Source organism: Schistocerca americana, chromosome 4 (genome assembly GCF_021461395.2).
Source record: "Schistocerca americana isolate TAMUIC-IGC-003095 chromosome 4, iqSchAmer2.1, whole genome shotgun sequence".
Classification (NCBI taxonomy): domain Eukaryota; kingdom Metazoa; phylum Arthropoda; class Insecta; order Orthoptera; family Acrididae; genus Schistocerca; species Schistocerca americana.
The window spans coordinates 568,361,569-568,384,820 of NC_060122.1; the positions used below are offsets into that span (position 1 = coordinate 568,361,569).

A 23,252-nucleotide genomic window follows, 5' to 3' on the forward strand; every position below is an offset into this window, starting at 1 on the left:
AGAAGACTAGAAGAATACAAATGTTCTCACTCTGCACACACCACTCAGGTGTAGAAATAAGGAATGATTCAGAACATGTTGGGTAAGCTATAGAATTCTGTTGTACAATAAAACACAGATTGAATATACTGGACAAAATACCTAGAAAATAGTGAATGAAAACTACAGCACTGAAATTGGCCAGTACGGGTATTTTACAATAAATTGGACGTTACCGTAGTAGGTGTATGGAATCTTCACAGAGTGGTTACAAAGAAAAATATCACCTGTAAGCAGTTCATGCAGGATCCCTGCTAAGAACCATTGCATGAACATAGGTGCCAAAAGGAGTTTCCTACTATCACGAATGGGTGAGATAATGAACCAGTGAGCAAGAAAGACTGATGGTGGTGTAATGAGTCCAAACGCAAGAACAAGGAGATTGATGTATGTGACACCATTAAGAAACCTGTGTGCATAAAATGTAGCAGGTATCTCTGCAATACATTGTTGGTACTCAGGTCTCTGATAACAAAACACATTTTTACTTTGTATTCTAAACTCATAAAGAAAAGTGATCAACTGCAAATGAAACTGCTGTACTTAAATTTGAATATTATTTTCATAGACAAAGATTTTCTCTGATAACTATGTGTTAAAACTGAAAAAAATGTTAGTTCTACCAATGCAGTCTATTCAACTGCTGTCCCGGTTTTACACATACGAAAAGTGTATAAAGTCTATGTATGAACTGCGTAATAAGTATATAAAGCATTCTAATGTCAACTAGCTGTTTACCAAAGAGCCAGTGGAGACGACAGTATTTAAAAAAATAAAATAATTTGCAAATCAAAGCAGGATTATAGCAAATACCATTAGATTACTCTTTACTACATTACTTAAATTGCCCAGGTACATTCACACCTGATTAACTCAGTACTTCTCCCGAGCCAATGCCATTATTAGAAGCAATTTTATGATCACAAGCAGTCTGTGAAACCTTAATGAAGTTAAAAAAAATAATAATAAAAATAAAAAAAATAAAATAAAAAAAATAAAAAAAAAACAATGAAAGAAAGAGAAAATCAATGTCAGTGAAATACAATTAAAAAAAAAAAAGAAAAAGAAAAAAGGAATATTAGTGAACTGCAAAGTCACTGCCTAGCAGCAGGAAGAACAATGTTTCCATATCAAAGGAGTATGTTACAGTTCTATTCCTTGGTCAAAATGTAGTGTGGTAGTGGTAAACAGTTTTCAAAACTATCAAGGTTGGTAATTGTTGTGTCATAAAATATCCAGTAACATCTAAGACAAATGTGACACCATTTTGATGTCACATACTGCATCAAAGATGGAAAGAGCTATCTACTGACAATCATGATCATTTGATTCACAACACATGGTGAATGTGACATTCAAGACAATACTATTTCGTCTCAGAGTGAACTGGAGGTTACGTAGTGTAAGTTCTGCATTCACGAGGACAGGGTTGTGGATAAAGGTGAGGTTGAATTGTGCGAGAATTATTTGAAAACTTGCTGAAAATGTTTACTAACTATTTTTTCTTGTTCGCCTCCATCACCCCTGTTAGTGAGATATCTTGCTGATTTGTGACCAAGAAAAGCTCAAGCCAGCGAGCATTTAATCCAGTCACATATATTCAACAGGACTGATTGTGTCTCAACAATGTAAGTTTATTTTTGGAAACTCTCAAAATTAGTTTCAAAATCTGATCTATAATTAGAAACGCTAGGTCGCCATACTTGCATGTGAATTAAAGCAGCAGCTCATTGTATCTTCAGTTGGTACACTCACTGCAATTTTTGAAACCACTGGTACCTTCCACTTCTTTGAAAAGTAAGGACCTGCCCACTTCATTATTTACACGTTTATTACAAAAAGTATTGATACTTAACAACAGGCTCCCTGAGTAATAAATAGTTAAAATGGTTCTGTAATATACACTATGTGATCAAAAGTATCCGGACACCCCCAAAAAAATACATTTTTCATATTACGTGCACTGTGCTGCCACCTACTGTCAGCTACTCCGTATCAGCAACCTCAGTAGTCATTATACACCATGAGAGAGCAGAATGGGGTGATCCGTGGAAGTCACGGACTTCGAATGTGGTCATGGGATTGGGTGTCACTTGTGTCATAAATCTGTATGCAAGATTTCCACAGTCATAAACATCCCTAGGTCCACTGTTTCAGATGTGATAGAGAAGTGGAAGGGACAAGTACAGCACAAAAGCATACAGGCCAACCTCATCTGTTGCCTGACAAGAGACTGCCGACAGTTGAAGAGGATCGTAATGTGCAATAGGCAGACATCTATCCAGATCATCACACACGAATTCCAAACTGCATTAGGATCCTCTGCAAGTACTATGACAGGTAGGCGAGTGGTGAGAAAACTTGGATTTCACGGTCGAGCGGCTGCTCATAAGCCACTCACCACACTGGTAAATACCAAACGACATCTCTCTTGGTGTAAGGAGCGTAAACATTGGACAATAGAACACTAGAAAAACGTTGTGTCGAGTGACGAACTACGGTACACAATGTGGCGATCCGATGGCAAGGTGTGGGTATGGTAAATGCCCAGTGAACGTCATCTGCCAGCATGAGTAGTGCCAAAAGTAAAATTCGGAGGCTGTGGTGTTGTGTTTTTCGTAGAGGGGGCTTGCATCCCTTCTTGTTTTGTGAGACACTATCACAGCACATGCCTACATTGATGTTTTAAGCACCTCTATGCTTCCCACTGTTGAAGAGCAATTCGTGGACGGTGATTGCATTTTTCGACACGATTGAGCACCTGTTCATAATGCACAGCCTATGGTGGGATAGTTACATGAAAATAACCTCTCTGTAATGGCCTAAGGGCCTGCACGGACTCCTGCCTTGAATCCTATAGAACACATTTCGGGTGTTTTGGAATACCAACGTCATGCCAGGCCTCACCAACTGACATAGATACCTCGCCTCAGTGCAACACTCCATGAAGAATGGGCTGCCATTCTCCAAGAAACATTCTAGCACCTGATTGAATGTATGCCTGCGAGAGTGGAAGCTGTCATCAAGGCTAAGGGTGGGCCAACACCATATTGAATTCCAGCATTACCAATGAAGGCCACCACGAACTTTTAAGTCATTTTCAGCTAGGTGTCCGGATACTTTTGATCACATAGTGTATGTTCTAATTTGTGCAGAACATTGCAGATCGCTTCTAGAATAATCAACTTCTTCCTTTGCACTTAAAAGTAACAAACAACAAGAAAAAAAACAGCAGCAGCAATATTCCTGTCTGTATTGATACCAGAATACATTTCATCTGCATACGTACATATGAAGAATTCTTGTTTGGAAGACTAAGTTACCTTTTGACTCATCTTCAACTGTGTCAGTCTTTTCTATGCTTTTCATTCTTAATGGTAGTTTGTTTTTCCAAGACGTCAACATGTTTTGAAAATTTGTTCTCATTTGTGTGTTTCATACTTAATTTATAAGTTATTGGTAATGACAACTCATTCCTTAGAGTGAGCATTGTTGTAATTACTGAAGACCAAATATTACACAACATACTTTTATTAAATTAAGAAGTCACAGAATGTTTAAGGAACACAAAGAATTTTTTTTAAATCATTAATTATTGTTCAGTTGCATTAACCACATGCTGCTGAAAGAAATACTGATGTGTAAGTAGGGTAAACAATGAAAATTCTTTAAATCCACCCCTAAAAAAAATTTAAAAATGCAAATTTCATTGATGGTTGTGAATTTCCACTCACAACTTTTTTTTTTTTTTTTTTTTTTTAATGAGATACTGATGTATCCTTAAAGTCCTGAACCTGCAGATAATGAATATGACATTCATTGGGTAAAGTGATATCTGCTGCTAAGCCTTGAAAATCTTGTATCAAGTTTCAGTGAAAAATTTAAAATAGTTATGGAATCTGGTAGAAAAATTTATTAAACATAACATTTTCCAAAAATTTAAAATATAAAGTAGCTGACTAAAGTACAACACTTTCAACAGGTGGGCATGGAGTACCACCCCCACCCCTCCCAACACAGAGGGTTAACCACTGACACAACATATCCGGATATTTAATTGTAACATATTGTACCAACAGTGATGCACTTCTGAGAGATCCTCAACACACCTGGTGTTTTGAAACGGCACACACTCATAGGATGCAAGTTACAATGTAAAACCCATCAAATACAAGAATCAACTAATAATGGCAGAATCCAATTTGGCATCTCCCAAATTATCACTAACACTGATATACACTTCTTGCCATCTTTGATACTGCTTATGATGTCAAAATGACACATTCGCCTCCAGTGTTGTGAACTAAATGTTACCATAAAATATTGTATCCATGAACAGCAAATACGGGGTATGTAAAAGTGACTTAATTGTAAATACACCTACCTAACACATAGTAAAGGTGTCAGAAGATATTAAGTATACAGAGAAATTACTATAAAATGAACACAATAACTGACAGTGTTAGTCACAGGATGCAGTAACAGAGGACTTCGAAGAGAGTCCAGCTGTCTTCAGTGCCATGTATTTCAAAATGTAGTAAAGGAGACTCTACTCCATTACAGCGACAAACATTCTCAAAACTCAGGACTTACATCTGTTGAATTTGTAGTTGCCAGAAAAAAACACTTTTGACATTGTGAACAGAAGACTATATGAAAGAACATCTTCATACAAATAGAGCTCGAAATAATAAGTGAAATATGAAATGAAAACTGCATTTCATAGATCTAGCTGCTTATCAGGAAGCACCTGCTATCAGTACTACCGAAAACCCTATAACATGAAATTAAGGTAGCACGGAACATTGCTAATAGAGTTAACATTACAATGACTTTATGTACATATTCACACTGCATCCCAACTTCAAGAAACTTTGAGTTCCACATCCTTATAACAGAAATATTTAAAAGCAGTTAATACCACATTATGATGTCACTAACATCTATCTACATATACAAGAAGTTGATCTGCAAACGCACCGCAAAATATAAACTGCTGCAATGCTAACAAGTTTTCAAAAACTATATTCTAGGACAAGAGGAGGTGTTACATGTCAGATAGTGACTAGAATATGTAAAGACAAGTAAAGTTGAATGGCACTGTCGGATGGAAGACTCTCAAGGGAAAGTTCAGCCAACTGTTTCTCTGTCTTTCACCTAAATTAATATTTTTCCTTCACTAAGTGCAAGGATAGTGTACTTAAGCGAATCAGATAAATGTAGGTGACATCAGTGCATGCAGTCTGGTGTCATGTTTATGCTGGATTATGATGGGAGAAAAAGGGTGAAATCTGAGCTAGCTGATTGGTTACTCCTCTCAAATAGCACCAATGTGACTACCAGTGGCGTAGCGTGGTTGGAAAGGTTGGGGAGACTCTGCAGTTATTATAGGGAGACAAAATAGTACAATAAACAATAATTTAAACAAATGAAACAAAACGCATAAAAAAACAACAACTACTACTGCAACTACAACTACCACTACCACCGCAACAAATAATAATAATAATATAATAATAATAATAATAATAATAATAATAATAATAATAATAACTAACTTGTTCAAGAAACGATGACAAATTGGTAGAACTCCAGCAGCAAGAGAAGAAGCACTTACATTTTCTTGTACACAAGTGCAATGTGCCTGTCTTTTCATTCCACGAATAAGTCTAACTCGGTCTACAAAGATCTGATCACTGGATAGCTCTCCAAGTAGTAACTTTTCTATTGCTAATGTGCTCAAACATGACAGCCGGATGTTGGACATTGAATTCCTTAAATAATTCTTCATTCATTTAAGAATACTCATGCTTTGTTCACTGCTTGCTGAAGTTGGGGGTAGGGTCAAAACTAAACGCAGGAACTTCGTTGTTTCTTCATAAACGGAATCTAAATCATTGTTGACAATGTACTTTAAGAGGACTCTTGGAGATATCGTATATGTTACACAGTTAATTTTCAACTTGTTCTTGTTTGAAAGAAGGGTACTGTTCTACTAATTTAAGCAGTTTCAACTTTGGGAATTCTTTTTGATAGTTCGGGAAACACTTTTCGCCCAAAAGTTCAACAAACTGAATTTGGGGAAAGTCTTGAAACCTTTCCATCTGAACAATTTGCAAATCCAGTATCTCGTAAGTTAGTGACCTGAGAGATGTCTTTTGACTGTCACAGAATGATAAGTTGCCATTCAAACACAAGTTGCATTTAATGCATTCATCAACGAATGTTTCCGTTCTTAATTGTCATAAGTTTCTCAAAACAGTTCTTGTTTCATCGTGGCAAGCAGTTATACTGACAGATTTTCACTGAATAACATTAAAGAGATGGTCAACATAAACAAAGCACCCTCTGTAGAAGCAAAGCAAGTAGACAAACGTAGGATCATCCATCCGTCGTTTCATTCCCAAAGCACAGCTCAAAGATTCTGGGTCCCACTGAGAGTCTGTATCATCAAATATATAATTAAAAACACTATATAGTCCTGAGAAATGACTAGATGTTAAAACTGACCTGGAACGAAAGTTCCAGCGAGTGTTGCTTGCATGTTGCAGTTTAAATCCTGTCTCAGTTAGCAATACAGTTCGTTTTGTTGATTAGCTGAAAAACGAATGGAATGCAGTAAGATCACTTACAAACATGCATACTTGTGTGATTTTGGAGGTATGTAACAGTACCACATTCAGTTGGTGTGCGTAAAAATGAAAAAACAGCGCATAGGGACAGAACTGTTTCACCAATTGTTGTAGTCTTCTTCCTCTGCCCGCCATTACTGAAGCGCCATCATATGTTTGACTAACCACTTTTCCTTCCACATTCCATTCTTTCAATACTGCATGAACAATGTTTGTCAAACCTTCAGCAGTTTTATCTCCAGAAACATCGTAAAATCCAACAAATCTTTCATCAATTTTTGTCTACAATACAGTACCTGAATATTATACTCATTTGACTCTTACATGATACGTCTAATGTTTCATCAGCCTGAATCGAAATGAAATTGCAGTTCTGAATTTCAGATTTTATTTTCTCATTAAGTGCCAGAGTTATCATTTCTATTACATCATTCTGTATATCTGAAGACGTCCCTTTAAAGGTTGAGGATGATGACAGATGGTCTCGGATTAACTGCTCTCCTTGAGCTAGTAAATCCAACAATTCCAAATAGTTAGGTTTGTTGCTGGAGGATTGGTCTTCTCGATGGCCACGAAAGGCTAGTTCTTGTTTATAAAGAAATACAATTGCCTGAATAAGACGAGCCAGTGCTCTCCTGCTGGATGCAGCTTGTTGGTTGTATTTTATTGCTGTCAGACGAGCGGCTTCAGAAACGGCGTGCTCAGTTCTACTTTTGCCCAATAACTGAAATGATTCTTTGTTCTGCAGGTGACGTTTTGATGTCTGATATTTTTGTGCTTTCCTGTCCAAGTTCTTTATTGTACAAATGCCCTCATTGCATCATTCCTTTTCACCACCAAACAGGAGACATATATAACAATATAACATGTAATTAACTGCATTCGCAGTCAGCCAAGCATACTTTTCGTACCAGGCTGTCTGAAAAGTGTGTTTTTGTTTGGCTTCACTTAAAACTGCACTGAGTATAGGAGTAGGTCGTTTGTCCTTCAATTCGCACTTTTTTTTCGTACGTTAATGTAGAAAAAGGCATTTTTAATAAAAATTCTATAAGGTGTACAGTTGTTGGCTCACTCACGTTGGCGACAACGAAAATATGCACTAAAATCACCCAAGAATGACTATGAACACAAACCGTGCGACTGTTCACTTCCATGTTAAAAGCCAGCATAGAAGCAGCAGAGACTAGTCTCGACACCTGCTAGCAAGTGCAGCGCACCAGCCTTCGTGGAAGAGGGAAAGCGGAGGGGAGCCGAGAATGCTCAGGCACGCACAGCCAGGTAAGGGAAGGGAGGCAGAGACTGCGAGCAGTCGAGTCTCAAGCAGGCAGATACACCAATACTCACGGTGCGGCGGCACAGGCTACAAAACTGATGTCTTCACACATTTAGTGCTCTTAGTTGAAAGTTGTTTATATTTTTATTATGTATTACTATTGCATCTTTTTTAAGCACGAATACAGGGGAGACTAAATCTCAAAGTCTCCCCTGACGCTACACCACTGGTGACTACTGAGCCTAACGTTCGCATCCGATGAACTTGCTACCATTAACAGCACCACAAGCCCCCATTTCATGAGAGACTGTGGAGAGGTTTGGAATTTAATTCAGTGCCCTGATGCAAAAACTGCTGCTCAGAAACTTTGTGATACCAGTCCTCTCCTTTGCCATTTAGGCAAAGGGAAAGCAGCCAACAGCATGTGGCATACCCAAACAGTTCTCCATTCAAGTACCAGCCACATCCAATGATGCTTAACTTCGCTGACGTCACAAGACCCAGAGTATTCAACAATGCAAAGCTGTTGGATATTAATAACACAAATAAATCCCACATCATCATCCTGCCCCTACTCTTACCCTTTTATTACTTATTTTTGCCTGAGGGGAGCATACGGTTTCTGTAAAACCCAAGGTAATCCACTGTTCCATATGATGCTCTTAAATTGACAGCGACAGGTCACCATCTTCCACACACAGCTTCTATGGCCCACAGAGCTACAATGTAATGTCATTCAAGGGGTAATGTTCTGGGACTGCTTTGTAAATAAACTTAAACCACAATGTTGGTCACCCACACCTGAAATATAAGTTGTGTGTCGCACGAAGTGACTTATCACTGACAGGACAGTGGACTGTCGAGACAGCATAGCAGCGTGGCATTTATAGTAATTGCCTCACTGATGCAAAACATGATATAGGGTTTACAGTACAGCACAGGACAGAAAAAGGTGCACACCAATAAAGGAACACATATGAAGTCATTATGCAGAAATTATAATGTAATGAAAATATTAATTTGTAGTGGGGAATGTGAAAATACAAAATTACAAACATAAAAAAAAGAAAAATTTAATTAGGTTTCAAATGTTTACATGCCCCTTCAACTATCAAGGTTGAAATAAGCTGATTATTCTGTGCAAGTTGCATTTCACAAATACAATTTATTCTATAAAATTGTCTCAATCCAATTTTCATTATTAAAATTTTTGTAGCTTGAGTTTTTAAATGTTTTACTGTTTAATTATATGAGCAGTTTTGAGTAAATTGATATTTAAATAAAAAACAGCAAAGAATTGCACAGAATTATTTATATATTTGCATATATATATATTCATATAATATATATACTAATTTTTATTGTAATTTACATAGGTTCTTTACATTGTATCCATATATCTATACCCATACAAATAAAAAATAAAACCATATCTTATAAAAGTAACAACAATAAAAAATTAAGCGTTTCATAACATTTAAAATTTGAACTGTGTGTATTCATAGGAATAGAAGTAAAAAATATGGCTGTTTATAATCCTGCAGAGCTATCACCTCCTGAACTTTAATACGATTACTCAAAGAGCTGAAACCACATACAATTTATTTTTTATGGTGAAACACTAAACATGGAGAGGTACATGAGAATGTAGACCTCATGTCCAAAACTGATTTTGTCTAGTTAAATAAGAAACCCAAATATAAAGACTGTATCTCAAAACTGCAACCAACATGCCAGAAAGTACACTAATTACAGTACTGCAAGATTTAAAACTTTAACATTTTTGAAAGATGCTTTAATAATGCCACATCCAGAAATTTTGCTCGATTTCTCTCAGCCATATTGGAGAAAAAAATTGCACTTAAAACGTCACTGAAAGAATTCTTTACAGCTCTCTGTGACATAGAATACACATGCTCTATAACATACTAATATTTGAACACATTGCAGGTATTCATGCACTAAGCTACTGGCACCCATTTCTGTATTTGTCACTGTGAATCGTTAACCATGACAATTTTCATTTGAATGTGCCAAGTGACTTACTGTTAACATAATTTTGTACTTCACAAAAGTTAATAAAATAACAAAAAATTGGAAAACATGGCAGTAATCTGTATCGTTCAAGTATCAACTAATTTAAACAATTTAAAGTCTTGGCAGTGGTAAATGAGTGGTCATCGTCCAATATCAAATTCAAAATTTTTCATCTTTGTGTTAAAAAATGGAGTTCCTCATTTTTGATTCAATAAATCACTTATTAGCTAAAAAAAGGAATAAGAAAACCATAAAGGTTTGCACAAATCTTACACCTCGCACTGTGCTCTGCCAATGTTCACAATTCGTTATTTGTTTATCACTGGTCAAATAAAAAACGTATGACCACTCTCATGAAAGTTTCGAAGATACACTTATCACTCCGCCAATAAACATTTTAAGCCATGAAGTTAATGCATTTTGCATCACCACACTTTGTTGCATTTTAAATCCTAATCAACAAGGTTTCTCAAAGACCAAGCCTTTTTAAATTGCTACGAAGTGTTTGCCGATTCTTGTTGTCACCACTCCAAGATTTCGATTTGGACCGGAATAATCTTAAATCAGACTCAAATTTTGGATCACGCATTGGTTGATAAGCACGAGGTTCACATAAGTCACTATGGTTTTCGAAGAAGTTTTTATAACCGCCATCCAGCAAATAGATCTCTGGATAATTCAGTGCTGGATAAATGTCTTTATTCCTTGTTCTATCACAGTTGCGCAGAAATCTTGTCCTGTGCGGAAAAAAAAAATAGTGAGATTAAAATAATGATTGAACTCTAAGAAAAATACAACACAAACAGGTCAAAATTTTATTTTATATTTAGCAGAATTAGCTCTGGTGTTCAGTTAAAACATGAACGAGAACTAAAACTTTAAGGGAATAAGTAAAAAAAAAAAATCATAATAATAATAATAATAATAATAATAATAATTTGCAAGTGATATCTATGTTTCAGGATTTTTGTTTACAGTAGCAGAGCCAAAACATGGAGAAACAAAGAGTAAATGTGATACCAGTGTGAAGAAGAGAACACGAGGAAGAATCTTAACTGAGGAGGGAGGAGGGATCAGTACTGAAGGCACCTCCTCACACAATAACAGCCTCATTATGTGAAGATGGTAGAGAAATGGAGGAGGAAGCCATAATACTATTACTTTTCCAGGGTTCTATACCACAAAAACTTACATATGGATGACTCCATATGTATCTAGAGCATGCATCTCCACAATACACGAATAGCAGCAAACAAACTATACAAACTGAATTTGAGTGGTATAAAGAGAGATGGTGGTACAATGAAGTCATCACATATGAGTGAAGTCAAAGCTAAGATAAAATTTGCATCTGGTTAGCAAAAATACATCTCAAGCACAGATACAAGTACTTCAAAAGTGTGCATACAGAAATTGCCCTTAAATGCAAAATTTGCTATCTGTTCATACAGCACTTCAATAGAGCTATCAGCTAGTGACTGCATAGTTAATATGTTTTTCAGCATCAGGAGGAAATTGTGATGCTTCTACTAAGACAGTACACAGAAAGATAGTACTTCCAGTTAAAGTGGGTACCATGCAGACCCACTTACACTCACTCAATTATAAATGCCAAATCACATGAGCTGATGACGACACATGTCTTTGGTAGACAGAATTTCATTTTTTACCTGTGCGTACATGCTTTGTTACTTAATGTACTGTTGTTGAAAAGTAACAGAGCAACCACGAAAATTTATACAGAAAACTTTACTGCTATTTAGCGGGTATAAATTATTGAGATACTTCTGAATCCTAATTTCAGACCTGTGTTTGGCAATTTTTGTTTATCTGCTGTTTGAAACATCTTGCTGCTGTCCACCTATACAACTTGCGGAAAGTTAGAGTTGATACTCTGTGTCTATCATTATTTGCATGGTTCATTCCCATTTCCATCTATTTGCCACAAGCAAACAGTAACAATGATTACTCAGGAATATTTGCTCCAAGTCTACCCTGCACTGACCTTCAAATACCTTTCTTAGAAACAGTTCATATTGATCAATTTATTATTGGTAACATTTAAAACTTTATTTTCCTCTTCAAAAAGGCACACAAATTATGGAAGCTACAGTACACAATACCTAAAGTTAACTACAATGAAATGAACACCCTTAGCTGCTTACAGGTGTTGACATACGTCAACGGGGACAGATGAAAATGTGTGCCCCGACCGGGACTCGAACCCGGGATCTCCTGCTTACATGGCAGACCCTCTATCCATCTGAGCCACTGAGGACACAGAGGATAGCACAAATCCAGAGATTTATCTCTGGCACGCCTCCCGCAAAATCCACATTCTCAACATACTGTCCTGCACTAAATTCGTAGTGCCCCCGCCCATTATTCTAACGAGCTGCATGGTCACCGCTGGTATCTGTTCTTTCGGACATGTCCGAAAGAACAGATACCATCTTCACCTAAAGTAAAGTTGACGAAGATCCTCAACAGTCGCAGACGGCTGGGCATAGCCGATTCATGCACCTACTCAATCAATCACAAAACGTGGTTTTGTAAACATCTCTACTGCAACGCTGAGGTGTTGACATGGCTCTATTGAGAGCAGCGAACTGCTGGGGACCTTCTTATGCCAACTCAACAATAGTGTAATTGAAGTATATGCTTCATAACACTTTTACTGAAAAAATTTCTTAGTATTTACTAAACTGCAGAATTAGATACTTACATATTAGGTCCCCTTTCTGATGAAAATTCACAGTGGAAGATCAGTATATTTCGTTTTTCATCGGAAGATACATTTTGATCATCTCCATTGGAGCTGCGGTTGGAAGGTCTTTGAATGTCAACAAATTCCTTCCATATCTGGTCTTTCGTATACAAGTTTCTAGCACCCTGTATGTGTCCTCCATCATACTCGTATGGATACCTGGGAAATGTATATTTGAAAAATTAACTTTCACCTATAAGCAACATGCCGACAACAAAAATAATCTGACAATTACTGTTTACAAAATCAACTTTTGTCTCTCATATAAATTATAATTTTTACATCAATCTCTTCGTTACTTGCATTTTGATACCTGCATGTAAGCTATGTCACACACAAAAAATCTAATGGTTAAGGTAGGGCCATGTTCTTAAATGCAGATGACAAACCAGTAACTAACACTTCCAAACAAAAAAAGGTCACATAAATAAAATAAAGATAATTTTGCAATCATGTGCCTGCAGACATAAAACTTACCGACAATCCACAATTGTGTACGATGCTACAGAATCTTTGTATTGCCCCCTGATAAGTGAAGCTAATGTTTCTGGTGAAATTGACTTCAAATCCTGATGGCGGCCATCCATTAACGGTAATATGAATGGCTTTGTGAAGTCACCAATGAGATCAGGCTCCTGCGATGCTGCAATAAATAAATCTCGATTACAAACATTCCCCTGACGTTAAATACAAATAATTCATAGCTTTAAGATTTACTAACCTTTCTGTAAGGCACGCTTTATAGTAGCTTCAGTTTCTGAAAAACTCCGCTGTATTTTGACTGAGTGTCTCTCAAATCCATAACTAAAAAGTGTGCCTTTCACTGCTGTATGTGTAACAACAGCTTCATTCTCTGCAATAGACATGCATGTGTTTGACTTGTGTCTTTTTATTTCAAGTGGACTAATAATTCCACAAGGGGGCTCGGGTCGTTTAAATGCTCTAATAGCTTCAACAGTTGGAGAGACACAAGGACTTGAGGAGTTACTTCCCGGTGATGAAAATAAGGAATTACGGACCTGTGAAGAAAATAGTTACATGTTAAAAAATTCTGAATATTCAAGTTTAAAATTTACAACTCCACAAAACAAATAGGAAAGAAAGGACTGACAAACAATGGAGTTCTCCAAAATACATAACAGTGGGCAGTAATTATTCATGGGTAACATGCTTAGGTATTTCATTACTGTTTCTCTTAGGTAGGAAGAGTGGGGAACAGGACAGCTGAAAAATATCTGCTGCTTTAGAATCAATAATTATTAATAATTTGTCAAACTCTAAACAGCTTAAATAAGATGTCACTATAAAAAACTATGGAGAAAATTTGTAGTCTCAAAGACACTAATAACACAGGACACACCACCAACTACATTATCATCATTCACCTGTTCACAAAGATGTATTTTAATGTAACAATTTTATAACACAACATCAAACACCCAAGCCAAGTTCACTGCCAGAAAAACATTCTGAAATCCATGCTATGTAAGTCAATTGTAGTACCTTTTGCTGACCACAGTAAGACAAGCTTCTGCCAAAGTATTTTTGCTCTGGTGGCCTCAATGTGATTTTGAATGGTGAAGTTTGTGGACTGTTCCCTTTCTCCTTTAATGGACTTCTTCTGTTAACTTCCTTCAGTGCTCCTGAAAGTAGTGTGTTCATTCCTGAAGGAAGCTGAGCATCTTCATCCTGCGAAGTAATGAACACAATACACACCATGACAAACTTCAGGGTCACTTGATTAAAAAAAGGAAAATACTGAGAAGAAAAAACAATTCATACCAGCTTTTCGCATTCAAGGAGCTCCATAAAACCATCATCAATTGATTCACTTCCAGAACTAGATGAGAAACTATGGAAAAGAGCACCTCTTGCAGATTTCATTGGAGAAATGAATAAATCTTTCCGCGGTGACTGTTCCACAAGCAAACGGCGAGGAGCAGTTCCAAGTGGTTCAGTGAATCTGAAAAAGCCCAGCCATTGCTAATTGCTCTTCTCAAAGAGTTTGTAAGGTCTTAACTGTATTCAAACCATTTTTCCAAAAATAATATTAAATTAACAGATAAGCGTAAAATCCTACCTGAAGGCTTCAGCAACATCCTTTTCAACAGGTGCTGTACAGCAACCACTATCCTGAGAATTTGCATCATAGTCTTCTAGTGGCTGGCGAGGTCTCAGACTACCACTGCTAGCCTGTCTAACCACTGCAAACTGTCAGAAGAAAATGTTATTACAAACTACAATTTTAGGTAACATTTCTATAAATACACCATGCCAAAAATACAGGGACTGTACTCCACATTTCTGCTGTATCTGACCATTTGCACATTTGTTCACTGTGTGACTGCTTCTGGACGACCAGGTATATCTATATCTGCTATTTGGATGAAATTGCTTCTTTGAATAGCTTTATTATTAAGCTTACACTGTTTCTACACGTTAAGGTGGTGGAAATAGTAAATTACCATCGACAACTGGATAATAAAAGACTATTTCAGTAACGGAGACCATTTATTTTGGCGTTCAAATGTGGAACTGAACATGGAAAGGCACGGAAACCATCAAAGTGAGCGAGAGAGGAATAAAACGGGGACCGCCTCAATCGTGTGAAAACCATGTTTCTGGGAAGACCCATGGGTGTACGTACCTTTGACGGGCTGACTGATGGCTTCGACGGGCTTCCAAACGAAAGCTGCGAATGTTGACTCGTGCGATCTTTATTTGGTGACCCGTTCTCCTTGTTTCCTGCGCCAGAAGGCTTGTTTCTGTCATCGTGGTTAAGGGATAAAGGCTGAAGACTTATCCTGCGGCATAACCCGCGCGATTTGCTGTTGTACACAGGAAGATTGCCGGTCGAGTAATTGCCGAACGCTGCGTCTGGTAGTTTCATTACGTTTTTCATTAACCTGTGGAAAGAAGAGCACCATCAGTTGGATTCTTGAAATAGCACACGGGAAGAGTTACTTGCATTCCATGTTATTTCTGTTTCTCCTACGGTTTGATACACCTGGTGCGATTTTGGTTCAGTGTGTATCAAACGTTTTGTTCAACGACACAACATGAAACGAGTTTACACATACGTCTCACAATCCCCTTGCCGGGCATTATTTCTAATCGTCTTGCAAACAACACTTTTGGAACACTTTCTATATGGAAAACTGCAAGTTTCACAAACACTCAAAAATTTATTCTTCGGTTCCTGAGCGAAGAAAACTAAAACAATTTGGCCATCACAACTTCAATATGTTCTATGATGTGACAGCCGACGTTGAAGACATTCGTCACTTTAACTATTCGGAGATCACACACTTTTAAACATAACAGATGCGAGATGTACATTGTTGACTCGGTGAGTAGCTTCCCAAGGGACACTATGAATTCATCAGAATTCGTTGGTGAAAAAAGGTAAATAATGCCCTTTATGATTTGAATGTTGTTGAATCTTTAGCGACGTCCTAACGTGGGAGATATCTGACCTGCAACAATCGCCGATCTCGCAGCATTCCGGTGAAGATTCCCTCATCATCTTGCAGTAGTTATTGTGAACGTTAGCTCCTTCCGCCGTCGGCGCTGGCGGTGTTCTGTCAGAACAGAGCCGCCAAAACACGGCGAGAGATGCCTTGTGGTGGGGGTTACGCGTGGAGGGGAGTGTGACGCCGCAGTGGCCAATCAGGAGGCAGCAAGCTACGCCATGCCCGCCAAGAATGGAGACACCTTTTCCTATCATGTGAACTGCACAGAACTTGCAAAGCAGTAGTCAGTATCTCCAACATGCACTAAGAAGCTACATACAGATGTCTGCACCATGTTGTCAGTAACTACGTTTATGTCTAAGCAGTAGCTAAACACATCTCTGGAAAACGAAAAACCCGATGAGATACATCATATCTCAGTTACGGAAGAACTGAGTGTACATAATTGAGAAGTCTTCGACCTGCACGACGGGGCAATGTTCCCATCCGCTCAGTATGCCGCGCAAGGTTTACGAACCGACCGAGTCCAAGGCTGAATCCCGTAAACACACTAGCGCGTGTTTTGTTTTGCCACGAAACAGGATGTACAGAATTTAATCACAATACGATTCACATTACTTTCCGTTGCAGCCGTACGTATATTCCTCGCCATTCTTTTCACTGACAAGACGGTGATTATCTTTTTTCGCATAAAGTCCATTGCACTAAGAATATGGCAAATCCTCGACTATTTCCGTTTCCGAAATGATTCGTTGGTATCATCCAAAGTGATTTACTGTTAAACTTCAAGAGCGTTCTCTGTTGCACATAACATATATTGCTTCAACTACGCTCTTCAAGATTTCCAGCAGCAAAATGAAATAACGATTTCTTAAGTTTCATTTTATGAAACGTTATTCATTTGCTTTGCATGATATCCATGCGTAGGTTACATTTGGTTTTAAATTTGTTTCATCGCTCTCTGTCTTCAATAATATGTAGCACTTATTTTCGCCGACGGAGCCGATACCAATGTTAACGTTGATAGCATGTTTACAACAGCAAAAGTCATTTGCAGACATGTCAGAACATGCATAGTGTTTCAGGTAAACTATCACTCACAAAAAGATGACACTGGAAGCTATGAACCAGATCTGGCTTAGAAATTATACTGTAAAACCTAACCCCAACCACCCCGAAACAATACATCGCTGAAAGCCTATGCGTTCCAAATAGATAAGCTTCAATTTATTAACAAACGAAATAATTCAGAGGGTTGTAATTTTAATGTGAAACTCAATCAAAAATGCGCTGTTTCATTTTTGTGTTGTTATAGCTTAACTTTACACACTAACAATATGGATTACTGAGTAACCATTTCATTGTATGAAGAGAGCGTTCATGCTATCTTCAGTCAAAAAAGGTTAGCCGTCACAGCAGCAAACTGTATCACAATGGGATCTCCTGTTCCTCGTAAGAGTAGTAATTCGACCAGTAAAAGAACGAATAAACTTTTCGTCTGATTATCGATAAGTCCACACTCAATTTTGCTATTTTTGGTCCAGTGCTTGTACTTAACACAACATTATTGCTTCTCTCCCCACGTAAAATCATATAAATATGAAATATTATACTAAATCGGGTCCAACTTTAGACCGAACGTAACGTTTGATTACACCACCATCACAAGCTTTTGCTTGCTAAGCAGCTGGTGTTGAACTTACCCGACACTACCACTGCTCACAGAACTTTCTGAACTGCAGATTCATACGTATGCAGTTTAGATTATGGTGCTGATGACGCGAAGCAATTTCACGTTCCTCAGAAACTGGAGTAGAAAATCACCGCCCTGAATGAAGTAATGTTATGTTTAACGTACTATCAAGCAGATAAGTGACACACTTGACCAAGCGATACCATTTGTATAGATGAATGGATGAGTGTCTTACACGAATAGCAACACATGATCGCAGTTAATTTTTTCCCTGATCAATAGCGGAATTACATTACATTTAGTGAGAGGGGTCGAGAAGCCTCCAGGACTGTCCTCGTTCGATAATTTTGTCGGTCCCCCCTTAGACCCAACTGGAACTACTAAGCTTTATCTCGCAACACTTTCTTGAAAGTTATGTTGTACTGGAGAAAGAAATCATTAGTGACCCGTGTGCCTAATTAGCTATCGGGCCAAGTCGCAAAGAATATGGTTTAATGGATGATAAACAGCTAGCATTGGTCCGAAAGCCAGTTAGGTACACGTGTCTTGCAACAAAATGGTACTGTTGTGTTGGTGGCAGTAAGTAAATGAAGCAAAGCTAGCCCAGCTGTGTAAGATGTCCTAAAGCTTGTGATACATTTAAAAAGGATTTAGCCTAAACTTGAGTTGGGGCTGTGTAAAAGGATGTATGTTTGCAAATTTCTGGTTGTCTGGAGAAACGTTTGTCGAACAGATATCAGGACGTTGGACTAGGCGGCGAACGGTCCACAGAAAGGAACATCTAGTGTTCCCCCAAGGAAGTGTAATAGGACTACCGTTTCAAACATACACGAACGATTTATCGGCAGGATTAACAGTACTGTAACATTGTTCGCTGACGATGCTGTTGTGCACTGGAAAAGTAACGTCGTTGGACGATCACAAAGGAATTGCAGGAAGATTTGGACAAAATTTCCACATGGTGTGACAAAAGCTACACTTGAATTTCGGTTAATGTAAAATAATACTTACAACGAGTAGAAAGAATGATATAGTATCTGATTGTAGGGTTAGTGGTGAACTACTTGAGTATGTTACGTTGTCTAGGCGTCTTAGGTTAATACTAAGAAGCTATATGAAATGTGATCACCGTGTAAAATGAGTATTACGAGAGATGAATGGAAGATTAGATGTATAGTAAAGGTTCTGGGAAAATGCAATGCGCCTGTAAAAGAAATTGCATACAAAACGATAGTCCGACCGATTTTGAAGTACTGTTCCAGTGTTCGCACTCCGCATCATGAAGGCATGACAATAGACATGGAACGTATTCAGAGACGCGCTGGTATGGTTCTAACTGGTTGGTATGGTTCATACGAAAGTCTAACAGAAATGTTCGGCGCACTAAATGGTAATCCTTAAATGACTATGTAGTTTTCGAGAGACCTTGTTGGGCAACTTTACGAAAACCTGTATGCGATGACCACCGTGCAATCACTTTGCTGCCATCAACATATACCTCGGGTAGGTACGGATCACGAGAAAAAGTTAAGGGAGACTAGTGCGCGTACAGAGGCAGGCAGACAGTAATTCTTCACACACTCATAAGCTGATGTACCCGCTGTCAAGCACTATACCGCAGCTCGCGAAGTACACATGTAGACGTGATGTAGACGTGGGCTGTTATCGCGCCTTGTCTCTCAAGCAGCTGGCAGCGCCGCCGACTGCAAGTAGCAGGGCCAGTCTGGCAGAGGAGGTGAGGTGCCCCAGTGTGTGGCAGCCAGCAGCTGCGGGGTTGTCACCTGTAAGCCACGGCCTGGGAATCAGGGGGATGCGGCCGCCCCGTGTGAACTGCCCGCCGGCGGCAGGCTAAACTTTTTGGCGCGACGCGACGGGCTCCGCACAAAAGGTGCGCCACCCCACTACGGCGCCGCACAATGGGGAAACTAGGACGAACACTTCCTATCGGACGCAGCTTTGCGCTGCTCGGGTCTCGCTGTGACGCTTCTGCGGAAGCATCCGAGGACGACAACTGTAACAATGTGCAATTAAGGCAAATACCGAAATTTTTAACATTGTTATAGGCTAAAGTCCAGCAACCGTGCGTTAACTTAATTACAGAATGTGGCTATACGTACATCCTGTAATTAAAGCAAGTATTGTTAACTGCTGACCTCCGACATTACTCGTAACACTTGCATTGCTGAGCCCATATTTTACTTCTACATCCACATTCCCTAAGCCACCTCACGGTGTATGGAGGTTACTTCGAGTTCCACCGTCATTTCCCTCGTTTCCTAATCCAGTCGCAAATGACACGCGGGAAGAAAGAGTGCTAATCTTTCTCCTTTTCCCTTCACGGTCTTTTCGCGAGATATACATAAGAGCACAGATTATACTGGTTGACCCTTCTAAGAAAGCACGTCCACGAAATTTTAACAATAAACCACATAGTTATGCAAAGCGCCTCTTTTATCGCTTTCACTCTTGCTAAGCGAACCTGTGACGAAACACGCTGCTCTTTTAATCTATTCTAGTTTTTCTGTCAGTCTTTTCTGGTGTGGGTCCCAGAATAATGACAAATACACAAGCATCGGTCGTTCATTTGTTCTGTAAGTTAATTCATTCGTGGGTGGCTTTCACTTCTCTTCCTGCGTATACAAACCTACAAAGCTCCCATAAAAACATTTTTTAATAGCAAGGTACAAGCCAGGCAATGAAACAACTTACCGATTTTCTTTAAAATAATATACCAGCCTAGAAGTGAAAGGATGTTCAGCGACGTGTACGTATTTATTAGTACTTGACAACGAAGCCTCAAAACAGCCTGCGGTTGTCTCTAGGTCCTTGGTTGACCATGTTTTCAACTTTCCACCCGAGTCGACGAATCCACTTCCTACCACTCGGCAGTCGCCACAGCGGTGATCATTGTCTGGATAGAGTCCAGACAGCAAGCACACAGACGACCACAGTTCAGAGTACGCGCAGACGACTGTCGAACGACAAAAATAAAGCGAAACTGGAATCGACAACTCCTCTGCAAAGCAGGAAACTTAGAATTCATCGATGTACCCATCCGGGAATATTTCCAAGAAGGGGACAGAAGTGAACGATTTACGATGGTAACGCCTGATGAGTAAGGATTTGCAATGTTACCCTCACCGACAATGAATACTTTCGTAGCCAGTTACGATGTAAGTAATTATTTTCTATGATAAGCACCACATGCTTCGAAAATTATTTCGATTTCCAAGTAGGTGTTTCGCTGCAGGCTACACTGGAGTAAAGACGAAGTATAAAATGCTAAACTTTGCTCGTGAAAAACAACGCATCAGTGTTCTACGGTAAAAGTGTAGCACCTCGAGCTCTTGAAATTGGAAATGAGTGCTGGTTTTCGAAATATCTCATACTCGCCACAATACATAATTAATTTTAAAGGAGCTGGCATATCTAAACACATACGCAGTCCTCCTGAAGTAGAAACCGAGCATTAAATACAAATATTGAAGGAATCATCATTTGATCGCAGGTCTTCATCTGAAAAGATAGCTTTTATCCTTTTTAATAGTGCACACACTGATTATGCGAACTGAAATATTCACTGGCGAACACTTCGTTAACGATTTACAACTTATCAGGTTAATCTCACATGCCAGGAAGTACTCTAGAGTAGTCCGCAAGAGACAAGGTATGGGGCATGCGTCTTGCTCCAGGCAGTGTCTTTAATCTTGTGTGCCATATGGGCAATTTTGCAAGGAAAGTATGTACACGAACTCAACTGACAACAAATGGCTCTGTTACTAGTCGTTAATAGTGGGTAATTATCGGCTCACTGTCTCTTCATAAACCAAACTACAGTTGGCACAGAATGACTCTTATAATCTGCAGTGAACTGCATTTTGGGGAAATTCTACATCACGAATCTTCCGAACTCGACATTGTACAAACTTCTATCGCTATATCATACGTTTTACATTACTTGTCTTTTATTACATCGTAGTAAATTCGCAAAAGGTGTGATCTAATACACTCTGATACCGTTTACGATGGCAAAATCTTCATATTTATAAGTTTAATGACGCTTTAAACGCTTTTTTCAGTAGTAACGACCATTTATACACGTAGCAGAACGATACATATTGCTCGTGCCTTCTTCATACCTCTCAGAAATTTATATTGAGACGGGTAAACATATCATCAAACCACCACATTTGAAACAGACGCAAAGAAGTGAAATTTAAGCGAAGTATCTAAGTACTTTCAGTGTCCGATATTTCGGCTCTATTACGGCACCTCTACCGCTTGATAACTGCCTGATCTGTTTGTAGTTAAAAGGTCCAGATTTGAAACCGTTAAAGTTAAATTTGTTCCTAACACAAAATGTCCGTGAATATTTTCAGTGCGGAACGGCTTCTCCGTTCGCTAGTGGGAGAAATCCCGGCCGCTGCCCACGTGATTTGTACGGTAAAACTGACTCATCCGGCCAAGGGTCTGTGCTTGTTCCAACACAATAGTGCTTAGGGCCCAGGTACAAGGCAAATGGCATCCGAGGGGCTCTTATCTCTTAACGTCATTAGCACAGGCCTGGTTCCAGCCACTTTGGAATAACAAGAAAAGTAGGGGATGCAGATGTTTACCACATTGGCCCACAATGAGAGGCTTCACAAGGAATGCACAAGCAGTGGTCTCTTGGAAGACGAATATTCAGACGAGGACTGCTTGTTAAGATTGCAGACATATATAGGCTGCACACCTAATTCTTTTACTTAGTTGTTCTAGCATGTAAGTTCAAGGAGGAAAGTGATCATGAAAGCAATGACTTGAGAACGAAGTATTAGAATAGTGGTCGTCGTAAATAATGAAAAGTTTATGTCGTGATTATTCGAATCTCTCTCTCTCTCTCTCTCTCTCTCTCTCTCTCTCTCTCTCTCTCTCTCTCTGCTACCCCCTCCTCCTGCTGAGATCCGTTCGGAAATAACCACAGACAGATAAATGACTTAATGTAACTTCTATTATTATGATATCTGGTGAGATTATGTGAATATGTGAACTTCAATAACTTTTTAATGCTATTTTCGAAATTGTACTTAGTTTTCTTCTATCGCGTGTTTTTACACAATGAAGTAATGTTTATTTTTAATTATAGATATTATGAGAGAATCAAGTTGAAAACATGAAAAGTCCTGTTTTTAGATGAATGAGTAATAAAAGCCAAGGATAATTAATGCACCGTAAAGTTTTGGCCAAATCGGATATATTTTGAGCCTGATATCTTCCATAAGATGAATCCTGATTGAAGTACCCTTCTCTGAAAGTTCCCTTCTTCAGTCAAGAAAATTGAAAGCTGCAATTTTTTGGG

General features: G+C 38.6%; 1 protein-coding gene across 2 annotated transcripts in view; it reads right to left on the minus strand.

Moving 5' to 3' along the window:
* Positions 1–9,075: 9,075 nt before the first annotated feature.
* Positions 9,076–23,252, minus strand: part of LOC124613110 (M-phase inducer phosphatase-like) — a 363,434-nt gene continuing 349,257 nt past the window's right edge. The window contains exons 1-9 of one of the 2 annotated variants that reach the window (XM_047141720.1): positions 16,225–16,326; positions 15,396–15,654; positions 14,829–14,959; positions 14,531–14,711; positions 14,252–14,437; positions 13,470–13,767; positions 13,226–13,391; positions 12,707–12,907; positions 9,084–10,718 (exon numbers count right to left, since the gene is read on the minus strand). In XM_047141720.1, the coding sequence (XP_046997676.1) occupies positions 10,451–10,718; positions 12,707–12,907; positions 13,226–13,391; positions 13,470–13,767; positions 14,252–14,437; positions 14,531–14,711; positions 14,829–14,959; positions 15,396–15,654; positions 16,225–16,274 (1,740 nt within the window). In that variant the 5' untranslated portion in view covers positions 16,275–16,326 and the 3' untranslated portion in view covers positions 9,084–10,450. Of the gene's footprint in view, positions 10,719–12,706; positions 12,908–13,225; positions 13,392–13,469; positions 13,768–14,251; positions 14,438–14,530; positions 14,712–14,828; positions 14,960–15,395; positions 15,655–16,224; positions 16,327–23,252 lie in introns of those variants that run through there. The other variant, XM_047141719.1, reaches the window with a different exon arrangement.